This window comes from Plecotus auritus (assembly GCF_963455305.1).
Source record: "Plecotus auritus genome assembly, chromosome: 4".
Classification (NCBI taxonomy): domain Eukaryota; kingdom Metazoa; phylum Chordata; class Mammalia; order Chiroptera; family Vespertilionidae; genus Plecotus; species Plecotus auritus.
This window is the reverse complement of record NC_137775.1, coordinates 75668136-75687489: the sequence shown is the minus strand read 5'-3', so window position 1 is coordinate 75687489 and position 19354 is coordinate 75668136. Positions and strand designations below refer to the sequence as shown.

The window sequence follows — 19354 nt, the reverse complement described above, 5'->3', positions numbered from 1 at the left end:
TAGGTAATTGACTGTTTTTCTCTTGCTGCTTTTAATATTCTCTCTTTGTCTTTTGCCCTTGGCATTTTAATGATGATGTGTCTTGGTGTGGTCCTCTTTGGATTCCTCTTGTTTGGGGTTCTGTGCGCTTCCTGGACTTGTAAGTCTATTTCTTTCACCAGGTGGTGGAAGTTTTCAGTCATTATTTCTTCAAATATGTTTTCAATATCTTGCTCTCTCACTTCTTATGGCACCCCCATAATTCTGATGTTGGTACGCTTGAAGTTGTCCCAGAGGCTTCTTACACTATCTTCAACTTTTTGGATTCTTTTTTCTTTTTGCTTTTCTGGTTGGGTGTTTTTTGCTTCTTTGTTTTTTCAAATCTTTGACTCGATTCTTGCGTTCCTCTAGTCTGCTATTGGGTCTCTGTATAATATTTTTTATTTTAGTCGGTGTATGTTTAATTTCTAGTTGGTCCTTTTTCATATCCTCAAGGGTCTCGCTAAATTTATCGGCCTTTTCTAGGATATTCTTGAAAAGCCTTATAACCGTGGTTTTGAATTCTATATCCAGTTGTTGTTTTCCTCCATTTCTTTCATTTGTTTCTTTGCTTCCGCATTTTCACTGCTTCCCTGAGTTGGTAGGGTAGCTTTGTGTGCTAGGTTTCCTATATGGCCCTGTGGGTCGGCCTCCCCAGTTAACCTGAGGTGGACACTCTTGGTGCACCCCTTTGTGGACTGTGTGTACAGCCTTGTTGTAGTTAAGTCTTGATTGTTGTTGGTATCACTGGGAGGAATTGACCTCCAGGCCAGTTGGCTGTGAGGATCAGCTGTGTCTATGCTGGGAGAAGTTCGGTGCTGGAGACAGCCTTATAGGATTAGGCTTGAAAAATTGCAAAAGCCTCTGTGCTCAGCTTGGAAGGGGCGGAGTCTCAGGGCGGAGCAGACAGTCTTGGCTTCCCGTCAGTCCTGCCCTTGCGCGTGTGCCTCCAGACCTCTGCCTTCCGCGACTCCCCTGAGTCTCCGCCCGAGAGTCCAGATCCCCCTGTAAAAGCGTGGGTCCCCAGGAGCTCGCCCAGAACTGGGTTTCAGTGCAGTCGGAACTGGGGTTCAGTGCAGTCGGGGGCTTCCTTCCCCTCCCGCCAGAGAAAGTCAGCCAGGCACTCAGTCACCCCTCCTCTGTGTGCGAGTCTCCTTACCTCAGCCCTTTGCCACTTCTCTGATTCTCCATGAGCTTTTATCTTTCCTTCTAGTTGTAGAATTTCCACTTAGCCTGCCTTCCTGTGGTTCTGGATGATGTCCGTTCTGTCTTTTAGTTGTAGTTTTGAAATTGTTGTGCGAGGCAGCAGTTTAGGTGCTTACCTATGCTGCCATCTTGGTTTCTCTCAAGAGAATTGTTTTTAAACCTCTTATCCTGGAGCATTTTGAAGTGTGTAATATGTTTGTGTGTCCTGGAACATTTAGTGTGTAATATGCTCGTTGTTGACCATTTTACAGTTTATTTTCTGAGTTCTATCACGTGTCTACCTCTTCCTTTTTCCCAGCTGAACTCCTTTCAGCTTCATTCTTTATCTGAAAACAAGGTTTTTCCTTTCAGAATTAATTGCTTACTCTATCAGTATACCTTGTCTATGATCTCAGGTCAGCATTTAAGCAAGAAGCTTATCATACTAATATATACCCAATTTAAACTTGACTGATAGCTTTTTAACAGTTCCAGAACTATTTGAATTATTAAAAAAGGATGTTTTCTAATGAAAATGATTGTGCAATTATTGGATGTGCATACATTTTAATAATTGTGGAGTAAAAAAATTTTATGGCCTGGCCAGCGTGGCTCAGTGCTTGAGCATCAACTTATGAACCAGGAGGTCCATGGTTCAATTCCTGGTCAGGGCACATGCCTGGGTTGCAGGCTTGGTCCCCAGTTGGGGGTGTGTAGGAGGCAACCAATCTATGATTCTCTCTCATCATTGATGTTTCTCTCCCTTTCCTTTCCTCTCTGAAATCAATAAAAAATATTTTAAAAAATTATGGTACGGTATGTGGCTAATAGGTAGTCTTTGGGTGGAAAGGCTGAATAAACTATGACTTCGTAATTTGAAAGGCTAGGATTCTTAATTTGGTAATTATTTAATATGGTACCAACTTGATCAAATGTACTTGTTTTTCATAATAGAATATTATTTCATACTAGATGTGCAAAAGTTGATATTTAACTTATTTAATCTTTAAAGTAGTGAATTATTCTACTTTAAAATTCAAAAATAATTTTGGTGTAAAGAAAATCAAGGATCCTTGAGCAAATACTTCCTTGACCTTGGTTTTGATCTTCTATTCCTTTGTCTCATTAACCCATACTTTTTACTCTGTTTTTTTCCCCAGCTAGTAAGAAAAATGCATAATAAAATCTCGAAGCCCTTTACTTTGTCGAGGATGTTGATTAAAAAAGAATTCTGATAAAGGAGAGCTGCATCTGTAAATCTTCTTATGGGATCTTTAGGATGAGACTAGCTGACTTTTAGTGGGCCGAGAGAAATTAATTAGCTTGTTAATAGGACCCTAGACCTTTCATGTCTAACAGGTGTACTTGCCTTCCACCCAGAGTTGAATTTTATAATTCCTTGTTGTCGATTCCTATTGTTACAGAAAATTAGGAAAATTAAGTTACCTGGATTTCCCTAAACCAGACCTAGGTATCTTCAGCATTTAGGCTGACCCCAGAAATGCTTTCTCTATTCCAGGCTCTTTTCCTAGTTGGTTGCTGTCATGGATTTGGTTCGCATGGATTGTAATGCTCTGTGTCCGTGGTCAGCAAACTGCGGCTCTTTGGCCCCTTGAGTGTGGCTCTTCCACAAAATACCACGGCCTGGGCGAGTCTATTTTGAAGAAGTGGCGTTAGAAGAAGTTTAAGTTTAAAAAATTTGGCTCTCAAAAGAAATTTCAATCATTGTACTGTTGATATTTGGCTCTGTTGACTAATGAGTTTGCCGACCACTGCTCTGGGTCATCTTTGGCCTAGGATTAGGTTCAGCTTTGAGTGCCAGAAAACTCCAAATAACAGTGATATAAAGAAATAAATTTATTTTGTCATGTATTAACTCAAAAAAGTAACTGAGAGCTGGTACGGAGCTCTACAGTTTCAGGGACTTAAGCTCCTCTACCTGCACTAACATGTATGATCCTGATTTCCAGGCTCACTGCATAGTTTGACATGGCTCCTCCAGCAGTCAAGTTGGGATTCTAGTTAATAAAAGAGAAAAGGGGAAGGGGAAGGTATGCTCCTTTTTCTACCATCATATCCTGAAAATTGCATGTACCATTTTATCTTACATTCAGTAGGCCATAACTTGTGGCTACATCTAGTAATAAGGTAGATTGCAAAGTGTAGTCTTTATTTTGGGTGACCATGTAAATAACAGGAATTCTAGTCTAGTAAATGAGGTAGGATGGCTGAATGGATATTGGGCAACAGCTAGCCATCTCAAGCATAGCTTCTGTAGTTTACTCTGGGGAGGTTAGGTTAAGATCAGGACCTTTTACTTGGTAAGCTGACCCCAGCTCACAGGTCATCCTGTGAGGTTTGAATACTGGTTTTGTTTTCATTGCTGTTTCTGCTTCACTTGTCAAAAACTTTTCTATGCTCCATATCTATTTTTTACTCCTAGCTAATGAACTTGCTTGGGTCTCAATTTGTAAATTCGATCTCTGTTCATTGATCATAGTCAGTTGCTCATATTAAAAATGTTGAAGGGCCCTGGCCAGTGTGGCTCAGTTGGTGTTGAGTGTCATCCTGTGCACCATAAGGTCGCTGGTTCAATTCCTGGTTGGGGCATAGGTTCAATGTGGGGATGGGGTGGTAGTGTGTGCGTGGGAGGCAGCTGATGTTTCTCTGTCACACTGATGTTTCTCTCCTTCTTCCTCTTTAAAAATTAATAAAAACGTTTAAAAAAATTTTAGAGGGAGATAAGATTCTTGTATTGTTCACCTTGAAGGGGTAGGTGTCATAATCACTAATTGTGTTCTTGAGGCTTCATTTCATTAAGTATATTTATCATAAGACCTTTTTGAGTGCTTATCAGTACTTTTATTTTTAAAAATACTTGTCCTACTATCCAATGTAACATACAATAGGTACTTAAAAATAATTAACTATAAAAAAGGTTAAAATGATTAGCTATTGATAACATAAGTGGTATTTACACTTTAAGAATTAACTAAAATTTACAATTGTATAAGACCTTTTTTTGGAGTGCAGTATGATTGGATATACTTATTTATTTTACTTTTTTTAAATGCTTTTTATTTTTTAAAGACTAGTAGGTTTTCTCAATGCATATGTTAAGAATTGACAAATTAGTTTACTTGTTTACTTTTGTAGACACGTTTGTGTAATTAAAATTAAGTATGTATTAAAAGCTTAATTTTACAGAAAAGTTTTCTATGTGTATTACTGTAACTTTAAATTTATACAGACTAGGTCTAGTAAATGGGTGCATTCACCAATCACCGTGAGTTAAACACATGTACACCGCTCGTGTATGGCTTAGCATATGGAACATTGGCCAGTATGCATTAAAACTGCTGCAGAAACTCACACCACCCCACAACAGAACCAGTTACTGTGCAATGCAGTGTGATTACATGCTAATCATTCAGCAAACGTTGTTTACATTGGTGATTCTTGGATTTAAATATGTAGACTGTAGTTGTAGATATGTAATATTATGTCAGGAAATTACTACAGTGTTTTTCCAACTTATGACCTATTCACTAAAATTGGTTAAACATAACAGTGAATTAATTACAAAAAAATAACCTGTTAACTTAAAAGCAAATCTTAAAGTCATTTAAAAATTAACAGGGTGCTAATTTTCACATGACATATAGACTGGAAATTTTGTTCGTTAAATCTGAAGTCCATTAAACCAAGTTTTGCAAAATCGAGGGTTTATGGTACTTAACAACTTTTTTTTTTGAAAATTTCATCTTGTCATTCTGATACAATCTTTTATACATCTGGTTCTAAGTTGAACTTGATTTTAATGACTGTTGTGGATGAAAAAGATAAACCCAGGGAAAGATACATGTATTCAAATAGACAAAGTTCACTGTAAGTTCTACTAACAAGTCACAAGTCTAGTTTTTTTGTTTTATCGAGTATACAAAGTCTGTTATTTGCAGCTACATTGGAACATATCTGCCACCTTCAGTGTGTCTGTTGTTCTTTTACATACCAATAGGAAGTCTATGTTTTAAAATATTTACCATTTGAGCTCAAAATTCTCTGAAATTTTTTTTAATATCTCAAGAAAAATGATTTTAAATATGATGTTACATGCAATAAACACCAATTCAAGAAAAATGCTCTTACATATAATATTACATGCAATAAACATGAATATTTCAACAAAAACAATTTTAAATATGATAATGTTATATGCAGTAGACACAAATTATTCAAGCAAAATGATCTTACATATAATATTGCATGCAATACACATTAATATCAAGAATAAATGATCTTACATATAATATTGCATGCAATACACATTAATTTCAAGAATAAAAGGATTTTAAGTATAATAATATTACCAAAATTGTACTAACATAGTATGATAGCACAAAAGTTGTAGGAAATATTAAAAATCTGCAAATAACAGGATTACTTCTATTATAGAATATTTCCCCCCCCCCCGGCTCTATTTTTGTTCATCAGTTTATATTATTCATCATATTCCACAAATGAGTGAGATCATTTGATATTTATCTTTCTCTGACTTGCTTATTTTGCTTAGCATGATGCTTTTAAAGTCTGTTTTGTCAGATATGTGTATTGCTACTCCAGCTTTTATTTTATTTTCCATTTGCATGGAAAATTTTTTTCCATCCCTTCACTTTCATCCTGTGTGTGTCTTTTGTTTTGAGGTGGGTCTCTCGTAGACAGCGTTGGGTCATGTTTTTGTATTCATTCAGCTACCCTACTCCTTTTGATTGGAGCATTTAATCCATTTACATTTAGGGTTATTATTGAAAGGTACTTATTTATAGCCATTCTAATTCTGTATGGCTAGGTTTCTCTCTCTGTTTCTTCTCAGCATTCCCTTACAGCAATCCCTTTAGCATTTCTTGTAATGCTGGCTTGATGGTGATGAACTCCTTTAGCCTTTTTTTTTTTTGTCTGGGAAGCTCTTTATTTGACTTGCCCATTTTGAATGATAGCCTTGATAGATACAGTAATCTTGGTCTCAGATCCTTGCTTTCCATTACCTTGAGTACTTCATGCCATTCCCTTCTGGCCTGTAGAGTTTCTGATGAGAAATCAGGTGTCAGCCTTATGGGAACTCCTTTGTAGGTAACAATTTTCTCTTGCTGCCTTTAAGATTCTCTCTTTGCCTTTAATTTTTGGCATTTTAATTATCATGTTTCTGGGTGTGGGTCTGTTTGGGTTCTTTTGTTTGGGGTTCTCTGTGCCTCCTGAATTTGTGTGACTTTCCTTTACCAGGTTAGGGAAGTTTTCTGCCATTATTTCTTCAAACACATTCTCTCTTCCTTTCTCCCTTTCTGCCTCTTCTGCCCACCTACTATTCTAATATTGTTATGTTTCACATTGTCCCACAGCTCCCTTAAGCTGTCCTCCTGTTTATTAATTGTTATTTTCTTTTTGGTTCTCTAATTGAGTGATATTTTCAACTCTGTCTTCTAATTCACTGATTCCTTGATCCTCAGCTTCCCCTAATCTGCTGTGTATTCCTTCCAGTGAGTTCTTTATTTGTGTTATGTCATTCTTTATCTCAGACTGTTGTTTTTTCATAGTTACTATATCTCTTCATACTGTTGAGCATTTTGAACATCATTACTCTGAGCCCTGTTTCAGGTAAATTTCTTATCTCTGCTTCATTTATCTCTTCTGGAGAATTCACTAGTTCTTTCATTTGGGGGTTGTTTCTTTGTTTCCTCATTTTGGTTGTCTGTTTGGGTTTGTGACTGTTTTAGGTAGATCCTCTATACTTCTCAATCTGTAGTGCAGGTCAGTGTTAAAGGCTGTTTCTGACTAATTGGATCAGGCAAAGACTCAAAGCCTCCAGAGACCTCTGTCCATGGACTATCCCCACTTGAATTGCCCCCAGGCAATCATCCTCAGGTGAGGTGAGAGTTTTTTTCAATAGGATGGGGCAGTTGCTTTTTTTTGCCTGGAGGTTAATTGTTATTTTTAATCTCTTAAATGGCCTCAGGGCAAGGTGTTACTTTTAATCTCTTAAATGGCCTCCAGTAGGGTGTGTCGACTGTCTTCCCCCCAGGCAAGGCAAATGTCCCTGTGGGAAAGATGTCCTCTGCTGTGTGAGGGAATGACTCAGTCCAGGAAACTTGGGGTGTCTGCCTTCTGAACTCTATCCCCTGAGACCCCATTTCTGGGTTCTGCTCTCACAGCTCCAATCCACTTCACCCTCCCTTTGCCAGAGCACAAGGTGGGTGGCTCCACAGGGAATTTTTGTGCATTGGCCCTTTAAGAGGGTGCCTGAACTTTCTGCTGCCACTCCCTGGCAGGCAACACCCCACTGTTTTTCACAGCCAGATGTTATGTGGGTATCCTCCTCAGTTTGGTGCTCTCTGCTGGGGAGCCCAGCTTCGGGATTAGATCCCAGAGTTCTCTGTGGCTCCCCCCCCCCCCCCACAGCTGAGATATCTCTCCGGGACTTCAGTTGCTGTCTGTGGGTGTCTGGCCAGCCCTTTCACGCCACCACCCCTCCTACCAGTCTCTGTGTGGTCTCCACCTTCGGTCCTTGGGTATTAGGGTTCTCTCCTGTGAGTTTTCCATTGATTATTCAGGAAGCCTTTCCGTGTTTCAGTTGTAATTTCATCTTGTTCCTGGGAGCATGTCCTTGCAACATCCTCCTACTCTGCCTTCCATTTATCCACTGATTCTTTTTATTTGGGAAAAATTTAAGTGTCCAGTAAGAGTTTTTATAGGTGCCACATTACATTTTTAGTCACAAACCACAGAATGATAGAAACAGTTCTAAGCATCAGTTTTCTTAGCCCAAATTATTTTTAGAAAAGAAGTAATTTTCTTACTCATTACTAAACTGTCAACTTTATCTTGAAAGGACAGATTAGGGTGCTTCTTTTTTTTTCCTTTTTAAAATATTTTTATTGATTTCAGAGAGGAAGGGAGAGGGAGAGTGGTAGAAACATCAATGATGAGAATCATTGATTAGCTGCCTCCTGCATGCCCCCGCTACTGGGGATCAATCCCACAACCCGGGCACATACCCTTGACTGGAAATCAAACTGACCTCCTGGTTCATAGGTCGATGCTCAGCCACTAAGCCATGCCTGCCAGGCTTATGTGCATTCCTTTAGTTATGTACATCTATTTGGAAGAACACCTAGTGTACTTAAAGTTTAATGAAAGCTTGCTATGTAAGGGTGTCTGTTGAAATGGTAAATACTTTATTTAGTGGTAATACCCCCCCCCTCCCGCTCCTAAGATTGTGTAGCTTTATTTTCACACTAGAGGCCCGGTGCACAAAATTCATGCACTGGCGAGGGGTGGGGGGGATTGTCCCTCAGCCTGGCCTATGCCCTCTCGCAGTCTGGGACCCCTCGCTGGCAGTTGGACATCCCTCTTGCAATCTGGGATCCCTCGCTCCTTACTGCCTGCCTACTCGTTCCTTACCACTTGGCTCGTTGCTCCTTAGCACTGCCACAGAGGCGGGAGAGGCTCCTGCCACCGCCGCAGCACTCGCCAGCTGTGAGCCTGATTTCTGGCTGAGCGGTGCCCCCACTGTGGGAGCGCACTGAACACCAGGGGGCAGCTCCTCCATTGAGCGTCTGCCCCCTGGTGGTCAGTGAACATCATTGCAACTGGTCGTTACGGTCATTCTGCCATAACGGTCGCTTAGGCTTTTATTATATAGATGTGAATTTTTAAAAAAAATGGTATTGTTGAAAGTATTTCACATGTCCCCTTATAGCCCCGCTGGGTCCCCACCCTAGACCTTCACTACCCATTGTCAGTGTCAGTGGGGTATGCATATCTATATACAAGTTCTTTTTTTTTTTTTTTAAATATATTTTATTGATTTCTTACAGAGAGGAAAGGGAGAGGATAGATAGTTAGAAACATCGATGAGAGAGAAACATCGATCAGCTGCCTCCTGCACACCTCCCACTGGGGATGTGCCTGCAACCCAGGTACATGCCCTTGACCGGAATCGAACCTGGGACCCTTCAGTCCGCAGGCCGACGCTCTATCCACTGAGCCAAACCGGTCAGGGCTGTATACAAGTTCTTTGGTTGATCTCATCCCACCCACCCACCCCTGCCTTCCTTCTGAGATTCGACAGTCTGATCCATGCTTCTGTATCTCTGGATCTATTTTGTTCACCAGATTATTTTATTAGATTCCACATATGAGAGAGATCATGTAATACTTGTCTTTCTGACTGGCTTATTTTCACTTAGCATAATACTCTCCAGGTTCCTGCTTGCTGTCCCAAAGGATAAGAAATCCTTTTTTTCTGCTGTATAATATTCCAGGGTGTAAATGTACCACAACTTTTTTATTTACTCGTTTACTGAATGGCACTTGGGCTGTTTCCAGAACTTAGCTATAGTAAATTGTACTGCTATGAATATAGAGGTGCATACATTTTTTTTTTCTGATTGGTGTTTCAGGTTTCTTAGGATATATTCCTAGAAGTGGGGTCACTGGGTCAAATGGCAGTCCCATACTTAATTTTTTGAGGAAATGCCATACTGTTTTCCATAATGGCTGCACCAGTCTGCATTCCACCAGTATACTAGGGTTCCCTTTTCTCCACATCCTTGCCAGCACTTGCCATTTGTTGATTTGTTGATGGTAGCTATTCTGAGAGGTGTGAAATGATACCTCATTGTAATTTTAATTTGCATCTATCTCTGTGATGATCATGACTTTGAGCATTTTTTCATATCTCTCTTGCCATCTCTGTCCACTTTGGAGAAGTGTCTATTTAGGTCCTTTGCCCATTTTTTAATTGGTGTGGTTTGTCCTTTTAAGTTGTATGAGTTCCTTATATATTTTGGATAATAACCCTTTATCAGATGTATCATTGCCAACTATGTTCTCCCATACAGTGGGCCCCCTTTTCATTTTGTTGATGGTTTCTTTTGCTGTGCAGAAGCTTTTTATTTTGATGCAGTCCCATTTGTTACTTTTCTCCTTAGTTTACTTTGCCCTAGGTCTGTGGTCGGCAAACTGCGGCTCACCAGCCACACGCGGCTCTTTGGCCCCTTGAGTGTGGCTCTTCCATAAAATACCACAGCCTGGGTGAGTCTATTTTGAAGAAGTGGCGTTAGAATAAGTTTTAAGTTTAAAAAAATTTGGCTCTCAAAAGAAATTTCGATTGTTGTACTGTTGATATTTGGCTCTGTTGACTAATGAGTTTGCCGATCACTGCCCTAGGTGATGTATCTGCAAACATATTGCTACAAGAGATGTGTGAGAGTTTGTTGCCTATAGTTTCTTCTAGGATTTTTATGGTTTCACATCTTACATTAAGTCTTTTATCCATTTTGAGTTTATTTTTATGTATGGTGTAAATTGGTGGTCTAGTCTTTTGTTTTTGCATGAACTTGTCCAATTTTCCTAACACCATTTACTGAAGAGACTGTCATGACTCCATTATATGTTCTTGCCTCCTTTTTCAAATATTAATTGAGTGTAATGGCTTGGGCCGATTTCTGGGGTCTCTGTTCTGTTCCATTAATCTATATGCCTGTTCTTGTGCCAGTACCAGGCTGTTTTGATCACAATGGCTTTATAGTATAACTTGATATCTGATATTGTGATACCTTCAACTTAGTTCTTTCTCAAGATTGCTGTGGCACCTGTTCGGTATGGCTCAGTGGTTGAGCATCAATCTATGAACCAGGAGGTTGCTGTTTGATTCCTGGTTTGGGCACATGCCTGGGTTTCAGGCTCGATCCCCCAGAGTGGGGCATGCAGGAGGCAGCCGATCAATGTTTCTCTCATCATTGATCTCTCTCTCTCTCTCTCTCTCTCTCTCTCTCTCTCTCTCTCTCTCTCTGTCTCTTCCTTCCTCTCTGAAATCAGTAAAAATATATATTAATAACTATTACTGGGTGAAGGTGGCAACAGCCAAAACATTTCTTCCTAGTACTTGAGATAACAAATATTCTGTAGGGGTATATAACTTTGGCAACATGAAAATCTTTAGTTCCTCTTTAGCCTTTCTTCTAATGGTTTTATGCATTCATTGATAATCAGTTGTAGCAAAGTGATGATTTTTTAATTCTATCTTTTCTTTTACATTTATTTGTTGGCATTCTTCTGGTAAAGAAAAAATTTCCCTCATTATCTGGTTACTCTGTACTGCAGTGCCTACTAAAGAGGCAGATTAAAGTTAGAGAATTGAGGTTTCATTACCATTTTACAAAATAAGAAGTTGGTGAAATGATCACATCTAATGCCAGAGGTGGCAAATTATTGTTATTTTTGGCTCTTCTTGATTTTTTTTTTTTTTAGGTTGCTGTATAGGTTCATGGATTTTATATTTTTTAATCAGAGAGGAAGAGAGGGGGAGAGAGATAGAAACATCAATGATGACAGAGAATCATTGATCAGACTCCTGCACACCCCGTACTGGGGATCGAACCTGCAACCTGGGCATGTGCCCTTGACCGGAATTGAACCCAGGACCTTTCAGTCCGTAAGCGGATGCTCTGTTCACTGAGCCAAACTAGGTAGGGTGGATTCATGGATTTTAAAAATACATTAAGTCCTCATTTAACATCATTAATAGGTTTTGTGCTTTAAGAGAAAGGATGTATAAGGAAACCAATTTTACTATAGGCTGATTAATATATAAACAAGAGTTAAGTTCTTAATGTTTTATAATGAAATGATGAACCTTATTCAAAGACCTTCTGTGAAATGTCTTGGGACTTAGTAGTGTATCTTTCTTTTAAAAAAATATTTTTATTGACTTCAGGAAAGGAGGGAGAGGGAGAGAGAGATAGAAACATCAGTGTGAGAAAGAACCATTGATTGGCTGCCTCATGCACGCCCCACACTGGGGATTGAGTCCGCAACCCAGGCCTGTGCCCCAACCAGGAGTCGAGCCATTACCTCCTGGTTCACAGGTCAACACTCAACCACTGAGCCATGCCAGCGAGGCAGTAGTGTATCTTTCTTAAACATCTAGTATATTCATCCATCTAATTGAGAAGCTAGGAAACATATTATTAAAAATATGTGAAACAAAATAAGGGATTAGCCTTGGCCAATCTTGCGCAGTGGTTACAGCGTCAGCTTGGGGACCCAAGGGTCACAGGTTCAATTCCCAGTCAAGGGCATGTATCTCGATTGCAGGTTTGATCCTGCCCCAGTTGGGGCGAGTGTGGGAGGCAACCAATCAATGTGTCTAACGATGTTTCTCTCTTTTCTCTTCTCCTTTTCCCTCCCTTCCACTCTAAAAATCAATGGAAAAAATATCCTCAGGTGAGGACTTAAAAAAAAAGCTGGTAGATGCTTATGAAGGTGTATATAACAAAAATAAGCCTTATTTTTCTCTGCTATTTACTTCATTTTTCTTATGAAGGGCTCGAATTAGAATCTTGGCTGAAATGAGCCTGGTAAGAGATCACCCAGTCCAAAATGCTCATGAGAGCCAAGAGAGACTTATTGAAGATAAAGTATTTATTGACTTCTAAACCTACATTGTGGAATGGAATGAGATATTTTACTGTATATACAGTTGCTTCAAGACTAAATACATATAGTATCAGTTCATTTCTTGTCATTAAATTAGGATCCTTACCTAGCGATATTTAAGTTTATGAGGTATGTTTAGGTTTATTAGAACTCTTTTCCTTGTGTTCTAAGTTCTAATAATTCTCGTACATGTTCTAAATTTATTGCAGAGTTGACACTTTTTTATATATCAAACTTTATATATATTTTAAATTACCTTTATTGAGGTATAATTGACATGTAAAATTGTAAGATAAAGTGTACATTATGATGATTTGGTTTACATATGCATTGTAAAAGGATTCCCCCATTTAGTTAGTTAATAACCATCACCTAACATATTTATCTTATTTTGTAAGTGTGAGAACATTTAAGTTCTATTCTCCTAGTCATCTCAAATGTATGATACAGTGGTTATCAACAGTAGTAACCCTGTTTTACGTTAAATTCTCAGACTTTACTTACTCTATTTTCTCCGCCCCCCCCTCCCCCCGCAATCACTTTTTTAGCCTTAGTTTGATTTTTTTTTTAAAGATTCCACTTGAAAGTGATACCATGCAGTATTTGTCTTTTCTGTCTGCCTTAATCTCACTTGGCATAATGCCTTCAAGGTTCATCCCTGTTATCCCAAGTGGCAGGATTTCTTTCTTTTTTTATTTTTCCAAATGGCAGGATTTCCTTCTTACTCATGGCTAAATAATATGCTAGTGTGTGTGTGTGGTGTGTGTGTATGTATATCATATCTTTATTCCTAGGTGTGAGAGTGCTAGATTATGTGGCAGTTCTATTTTTAAATATTTTTAGGAACTTCATATTGTTTTTAATAGTGGCTGCATTAGTTTACATATCGCCAATAACACAAGTGGTTCCCTTTTCTACACATCCTCACTAACACTTAACTTTTATCTTTTTGGTGATAGTCATTCTAACAGGGTGTGAGGTGCTACCAAATGGTGGTTTTGATTTGCATTTTCCTGATAATTAGTGATGTTGAACACCTTTTCTCGTATCTCTTGTTCATTTGCATGTCTTTAGAGGAATGTCTAGTCTGTTCATCTGCCTATTACAAATGTTTTTGTTTGCTGTTGACTTGTATGAGTTCTTTATACATTTTGTATATTAATCACTTATCAGAAACATGCTTTGCAAATATTTTCTCCTGTTGCATAGGTTGTCTTTTTGTTTTGTTGATGTTTTCCGTTGCTGTGTAGAAGCCTTTTGATTTGATGTAGTCCCATTTGTTTATTTTTGCTTTTGTTGCCTTTGCTTTTGGTGTCAAATCCAAAAATTTATTGCCAAACAGTAATGGCAAGTAGCTTAATTCCTGTCTTTTCTTCTTTTGCATTGATTTTATTGGTATGGTTTAAGATAAGGGGTCCAGTTTTCAGTATTGCATCTGGCTTCCAGTTTTCCTAGCATCATTTCTTGAAGAGGCTGTCCTTTCTTCATTTTATATTCTTGGTTTCTTTGTCATAAATTAATTGACCATATATGCATGGGTTTATTTCTGGACTCTGTTCATCTTATGTGTCTGTTTTTTATGCCAATACCATACTATTGTGATTATTATAACTTTGTAATATAGTTGGAAATCAGGAAGTGTGCTGCCTCCAGCTTTGTTATTTTTTTCTCAGGATTGCTTTGCTTTTGGGGGCGGGTCTTTTATAGTTCCATATAAATATTAGAATTCTTTATTGATATTTTTGAGAGAGGAAAGGGGGAGGGAGGGAGGGAGGGAGAGAGGGGAAAAGAGAGAGAGGAAACATTGATTTGTTGTTCCACTTATTTATTCACTCATTGGCTGAATTTTGCACGTGCCTTGACCGGGGATCTAATCTGCAACCTTTGCATACCAGGAGGAAGTTCCAACCACTGACCTACCTGGCCAGGGATGTTTTTTCTAGTTCTGTGAAAAATGTCATTGCTTTGAGTAGTATGGACTTTAAAAAATTTTTTTTATATTTATTAATTTTAGAGAGAGAGAGAAAGAGAAACAACAGTTTGTTGTTCCACTTACTTATGCATTCATTGTTGCATCTTGTATGTGCCCTTACTGTGGGGATCGAACCTGTAACCTTGGCATATTGGACCAATGCTCTAGCCAATTGAACTACCAGCCAGGGCACATTTTATTTTTTTTAAATCCTCACCTGAGGATATGTTTTTCTTGATTTTGAAAGAGAGAAACATCAATATGAGAGAGAAGCATAGATCATTTGCCTCTCGTACACACCCTGACTAGGGATCGAACCCACAACTTTTTGGTGTATAGGACGATGCTCCAATCAATTGAGCCACCAGTACAGAATGGTAGTATGGACATTTTAACAATATGATTATTCTAATCCATGAACATGGGATATCTTTCCTTTTTCTTGTATGTGTGTCTTCAGTTTCTTTCATTGTTTTTAGTGTACAGATCTTTCACCTCCTTGGTATTGTTAATGGGAGGTTATGTCTTTAATCTGTTTTAATATACTTGATCAAAGTTTTTTTAGATAGAGATTTTATCAGTTGTAGCCCTAGGGAGTCCTTGGTTGCTATGCACATACCCTGAAAAATGGTGTCTTTCTGAGTGAGGAGCTTTTTTGTTGTTTGGTTGTTTGATGTTGGGACGCTTCCTTCTAATCTCTGTTTTCTAAACTATCGCATTCTTACTCTGCTTTCTGCAAGGAGTTAACACTGCTGTGATGGGAGTAGAGGGTAATTTCTTGCTTGGAGTGAAGTTAATGTGGAGGTTCTAATCTCTTGAGATAGAACTTGGGAACCATGACATTTTTGTATATATTCATGCATTTTTAAAATATTTGAGTTTTTAACATCGGGTACTGTATGTTTCAGCTGCTCTTCTAGGAATTAGGGATATCTCAGAAAGTAAAATGACAAATTCCTGCCCTCATGGAATTTCTGTTCTGTTTAATATTGTGTATCCCATTAAAATCTTTTCCTGGGCTGGTACGGATTAGGGATGTTATCTTCTAAGAACTTTTTTCTTGAGCCTTGTCTCTGTTTTTTTCTCTTTTATGTGAGTAAAATTGAACACAATGTTATAAAACAAAGTGCCTGGTTGAAATCTGATTTTGTGATATATGAGACCAATAAATAATGATAAGATCCATATTATAAGAGTAGGGTTGCATTTTTTAAAACTGATTTCTTTTTATGGTAACATTCTTATTAAATAGCATTTCCAGGTATCAGCAATTTGGCTTATGGTTCCACAATTGTGAGGTATAATGATTTGTTTTGCCATAAAAGTAGTTGGTACTGTTAGTTCATTAAACAAATATCTCTATTGTGTGCCAGACTCTTTCCATTGCTGGGAGGATACAGTGGTGTTTGAGACAATGTACCTATCCTCATGGATCTTAAGTAAAGTGTAAGATGATACAAAATGTGTGGTTGTTTGATTGGCAGTGGGAGGTCATGGTTTATTTGATTTGGGCTGGTTAGGGCAGGCCTCTCTGTGTATGTGACCTTAAGAAGTAGCATCCTTAGAGATAAATAATGGCCAGCCTTTTGAAGATCCTGGGTCAATGCCCTAGCTGCTTTGGCTCAGTGGTTGGAGCATCGGTCTCCGGACTGAAGGGTCCCAGGTTCGATTCGAGTCAAGGGCACGTACATTGGTTGCAGGCTTGATTCCTGGCCTTGGTCAGGGTGCATGCGGGAGGCAACCAATCGATGTATCTCTCTCACATTGATCTTTCTCTCTCTCTCTGTCTCTCCCCCTCCTTCCTATTCTCTCTAAAAATCAATGGAAAAATATCCTCTCAGGTGAGGATTAACAGCAACAAAAAGATCCTGGGTCAGTGAAATACATTCCAAGTAGGAAAATAGCAAATGAAAGGTATACATACATTAATTTAAGTAGTGATTAGTTAGTCCTTTTTATCAAATTAAAATCTATTTATTGTTAATACTAAATAGTTCTAGTAACCTCTTGGGTTGTGTTTACATGATTACATTCATATTTAGTTTTACACAAGTGAGTCTTAATTGGTGGTCTATGCAAATGAACTGTGAAGACAATGATTTCCCATGTGCTCTCTCACTTAAAAAGAAAAACCTAAGAAATAAAAGTAAGATTTAGCTCTGGCTGTTTTGGCTCTGTTGGTTGGAGCATCGTCCCATGCATCAGAAGGTCACGGGTTTGATTCCCGGTCAGGGCACATAGCTAGGTTGCAGGTTCTATCCCAGGTGGAGCCCGTATCGCAGGCAGCCAATTGAGGTATCTCTCTTAAGTACCTAAGTACTCCCTGATACTTAGCAAACACACAAGCTTGTATTAACAGTGTTAACCTGGTCACTGTAGTTTTTCCAGAATTGGCCAGTGGGTGTCCCAGTGCCTTTTCTGTGTGCTTGTTTTTAGAAACATTGAGGCACAGCTAATTCAATTGAAAATTTGGTATGTATATTTCAGCATTTTCCTTAAAATCATAATCAGTGTTGCCTGCGAGTTAAAAACAAAACAAAAACCTTTAGTAAATTTTTAGCCCTTATATCTCTGATACATATTTAGATTATTTTATGAAATTAGATTTTCATGTTTTGAATTTAGGTTTCTAGTCTGTTTTCCATAGATATGGGTTATAGTTAACATGATGGAGTATCCCAACTCTCCCTTTCATTTTATCTGTGCTTGATAGAATTGAAAAGAAGTATATACTCTGTCATTCTTACAATTGAATTTCAGTGTTACCACATATAATCTTTTTTTTAGCAGGCTTTTAAAAAATATATTTTTACTGATTTCAGAGAGTAAGTGAGAGGGAGATAGAAACATCAATGATGAGAGAAAATCATTGATCAGCTGCGCCGCCTCTGCCTCGGCCTTCTCTGCCTCGGCCTTCTCTGCCTCGGCCTTCTCTGCCTCGGCCTTCTCTGCCTCGGCCTTCTCTGCCTCGGCCTTCTCTGCCTCGGCCTTCTCTGCCTCGGCCTTCTCTGCCTCGGCCTTCTCTGCCTTGGCACCCTGCCCACTGCAACGACCAGGGGCCTCTGCTGCCCTGCTCCCTGTCCCCCGCCGCTGTCTGGAAGGACATCTGGTCTAATTAGCATTACGCTTTTATTATAGACTAGAGGCCCAGTACACAAAATTTGTGCACTGGGCGGTGGGGGGGGGTCCCTCAGCCCAGCCTGCCCCCTCTCATAGTCCGGGAGCCCTCAGGGGATGTCCTACTGCAGGAGGCAACTGGGCTGATCAGGAGAAGGCGCCACCCCCATCACCCTGCTGCTGCTGCCACTGCTGGCTTCCGTAGCCGCCAAGGTGTTTTCATCAACACGGACTCTTGTCTCTTCACCATGAAAAAATGACAACTTTCTTTAGGCGTTTTCAAGTTTCATAGGATATGACATTTTTTTTTTAATCCTCATATGAGGATATTTTCTCATTGATTTTTAGAGAGCGTGGAAGAGAGATGGAAAGACAGAGAGAAACATCAATGTAAGAGGCACGCTTCGATTGGTTGCCTCCTGCATGAGCCCTGACCTGGGCCCCGGCCAGGCAGAAGCCTGCATCCTAGGTACATGTCCTTGATCAGAATCGGGTGCGGGTCGCTCTGTCTGTTGTTCTCTCAGGCTCTGGGCCTGCGCTGGTCGTGACCTTTTACAGCGTCCTGGCCTAATTTGCATATTACATCTTTTAGCAGGGATTTGAATTTGGGCCTTCTGATCTAAATAATCACATTCTTTTTACTAGATTTCATGCAACTACACATTTAGAATTGCTATATGTCAGCTAGTTAAGGTATTTTTTTATACAAAGAAATAAACCCAGTGACAGTATAAGTATAGTGTTTCAGTATTTATATTTTCTTCAGTATTTCTCAATCCTTTTCCATATCTTCCCACTCTCTCTCTTTTGAGTAGAAGAAAGTAATTTGATTATATAACTATATTAAACAACTACCATTTAAAAAATTTTTTTATTGATTTTAGAGAGGAAGAAAGAGGGAGGGAGAGAGAGAGAAACACCAATGATGAGAGAAGAATCATTGATTGGCTCCCTCCTGCACAACCTCCCACTGGGACCGAGCCCACAACCTGGGCATATGACCTGACCAGTAATCGAACTGTGACCTCCTGGTTAGTGCTCAACCACTGAGCCATGCCAGCTGGGCAACAACTACCATTTTTTCTAGCATTTGAGGGAAGGGAAAGTTTCACAGTGTTGTTTTCATTTGTGTCTGTGTATTACCACTGAAAAGTACATCTACAATACCTTCATACATGTAGCATATAAAGTTAGAATCTTTTGGTTCTAGCACGAATCTAGAATCACAAGCTTTTTAGGATATTAAACTCGTTTGTACTACTTTAACCAAAATTGGTAATCAAGTACTCACGTATAGTTGCTTGTTATGTTCACAAAGGTACAGTGAATAAGTGACAGTGATAGTGGAGGTCAAATCAAGAAAGATTATAGCCTTTCCTAGTTGCCTCATAAGGTAGAAGTTTGTAAACCTGAATTGGGAGCTTGGTAGTGGCAATATCACATACTAGGAATAGACCTAGATTTTCAAGCCTATGTACTATTGCATTAAATTCTCACAATATTCTGTACAGGCCATTAAGTACTTAAACATCCCCAGTATTTTTTAGAAGTAATTTTTTTGGTTGT

General features: G+C 39.0%; 1 protein-coding gene across 8 annotated transcripts in view; it reads left to right on the top strand.

Annotated features, from left to right (window-relative positions):
- PHF3 (PHD finger protein 3) overlaps window positions 1-19354 on the top strand; it is a 90651-nt gene that overhangs the window by 25211 nt on the left and 46086 nt on the right. The window contains exon 1 of one of the 8 annotated variants that reach the window (XM_080665680.1): window positions 18171-18257. The exons of the other annotated variants lie outside the window; for them this stretch is intronic. Coding sequence (XP_080521806.1) covers window positions 18212-18257 — 46 coding nt within the window. The 5' untranslated portion in view covers window positions 18171-18211. Of the gene's footprint in view, window positions 1-18170; window positions 18258-19354 lie in introns of those variants that run through there. 8 annotated transcript variants of the gene reach the window in all.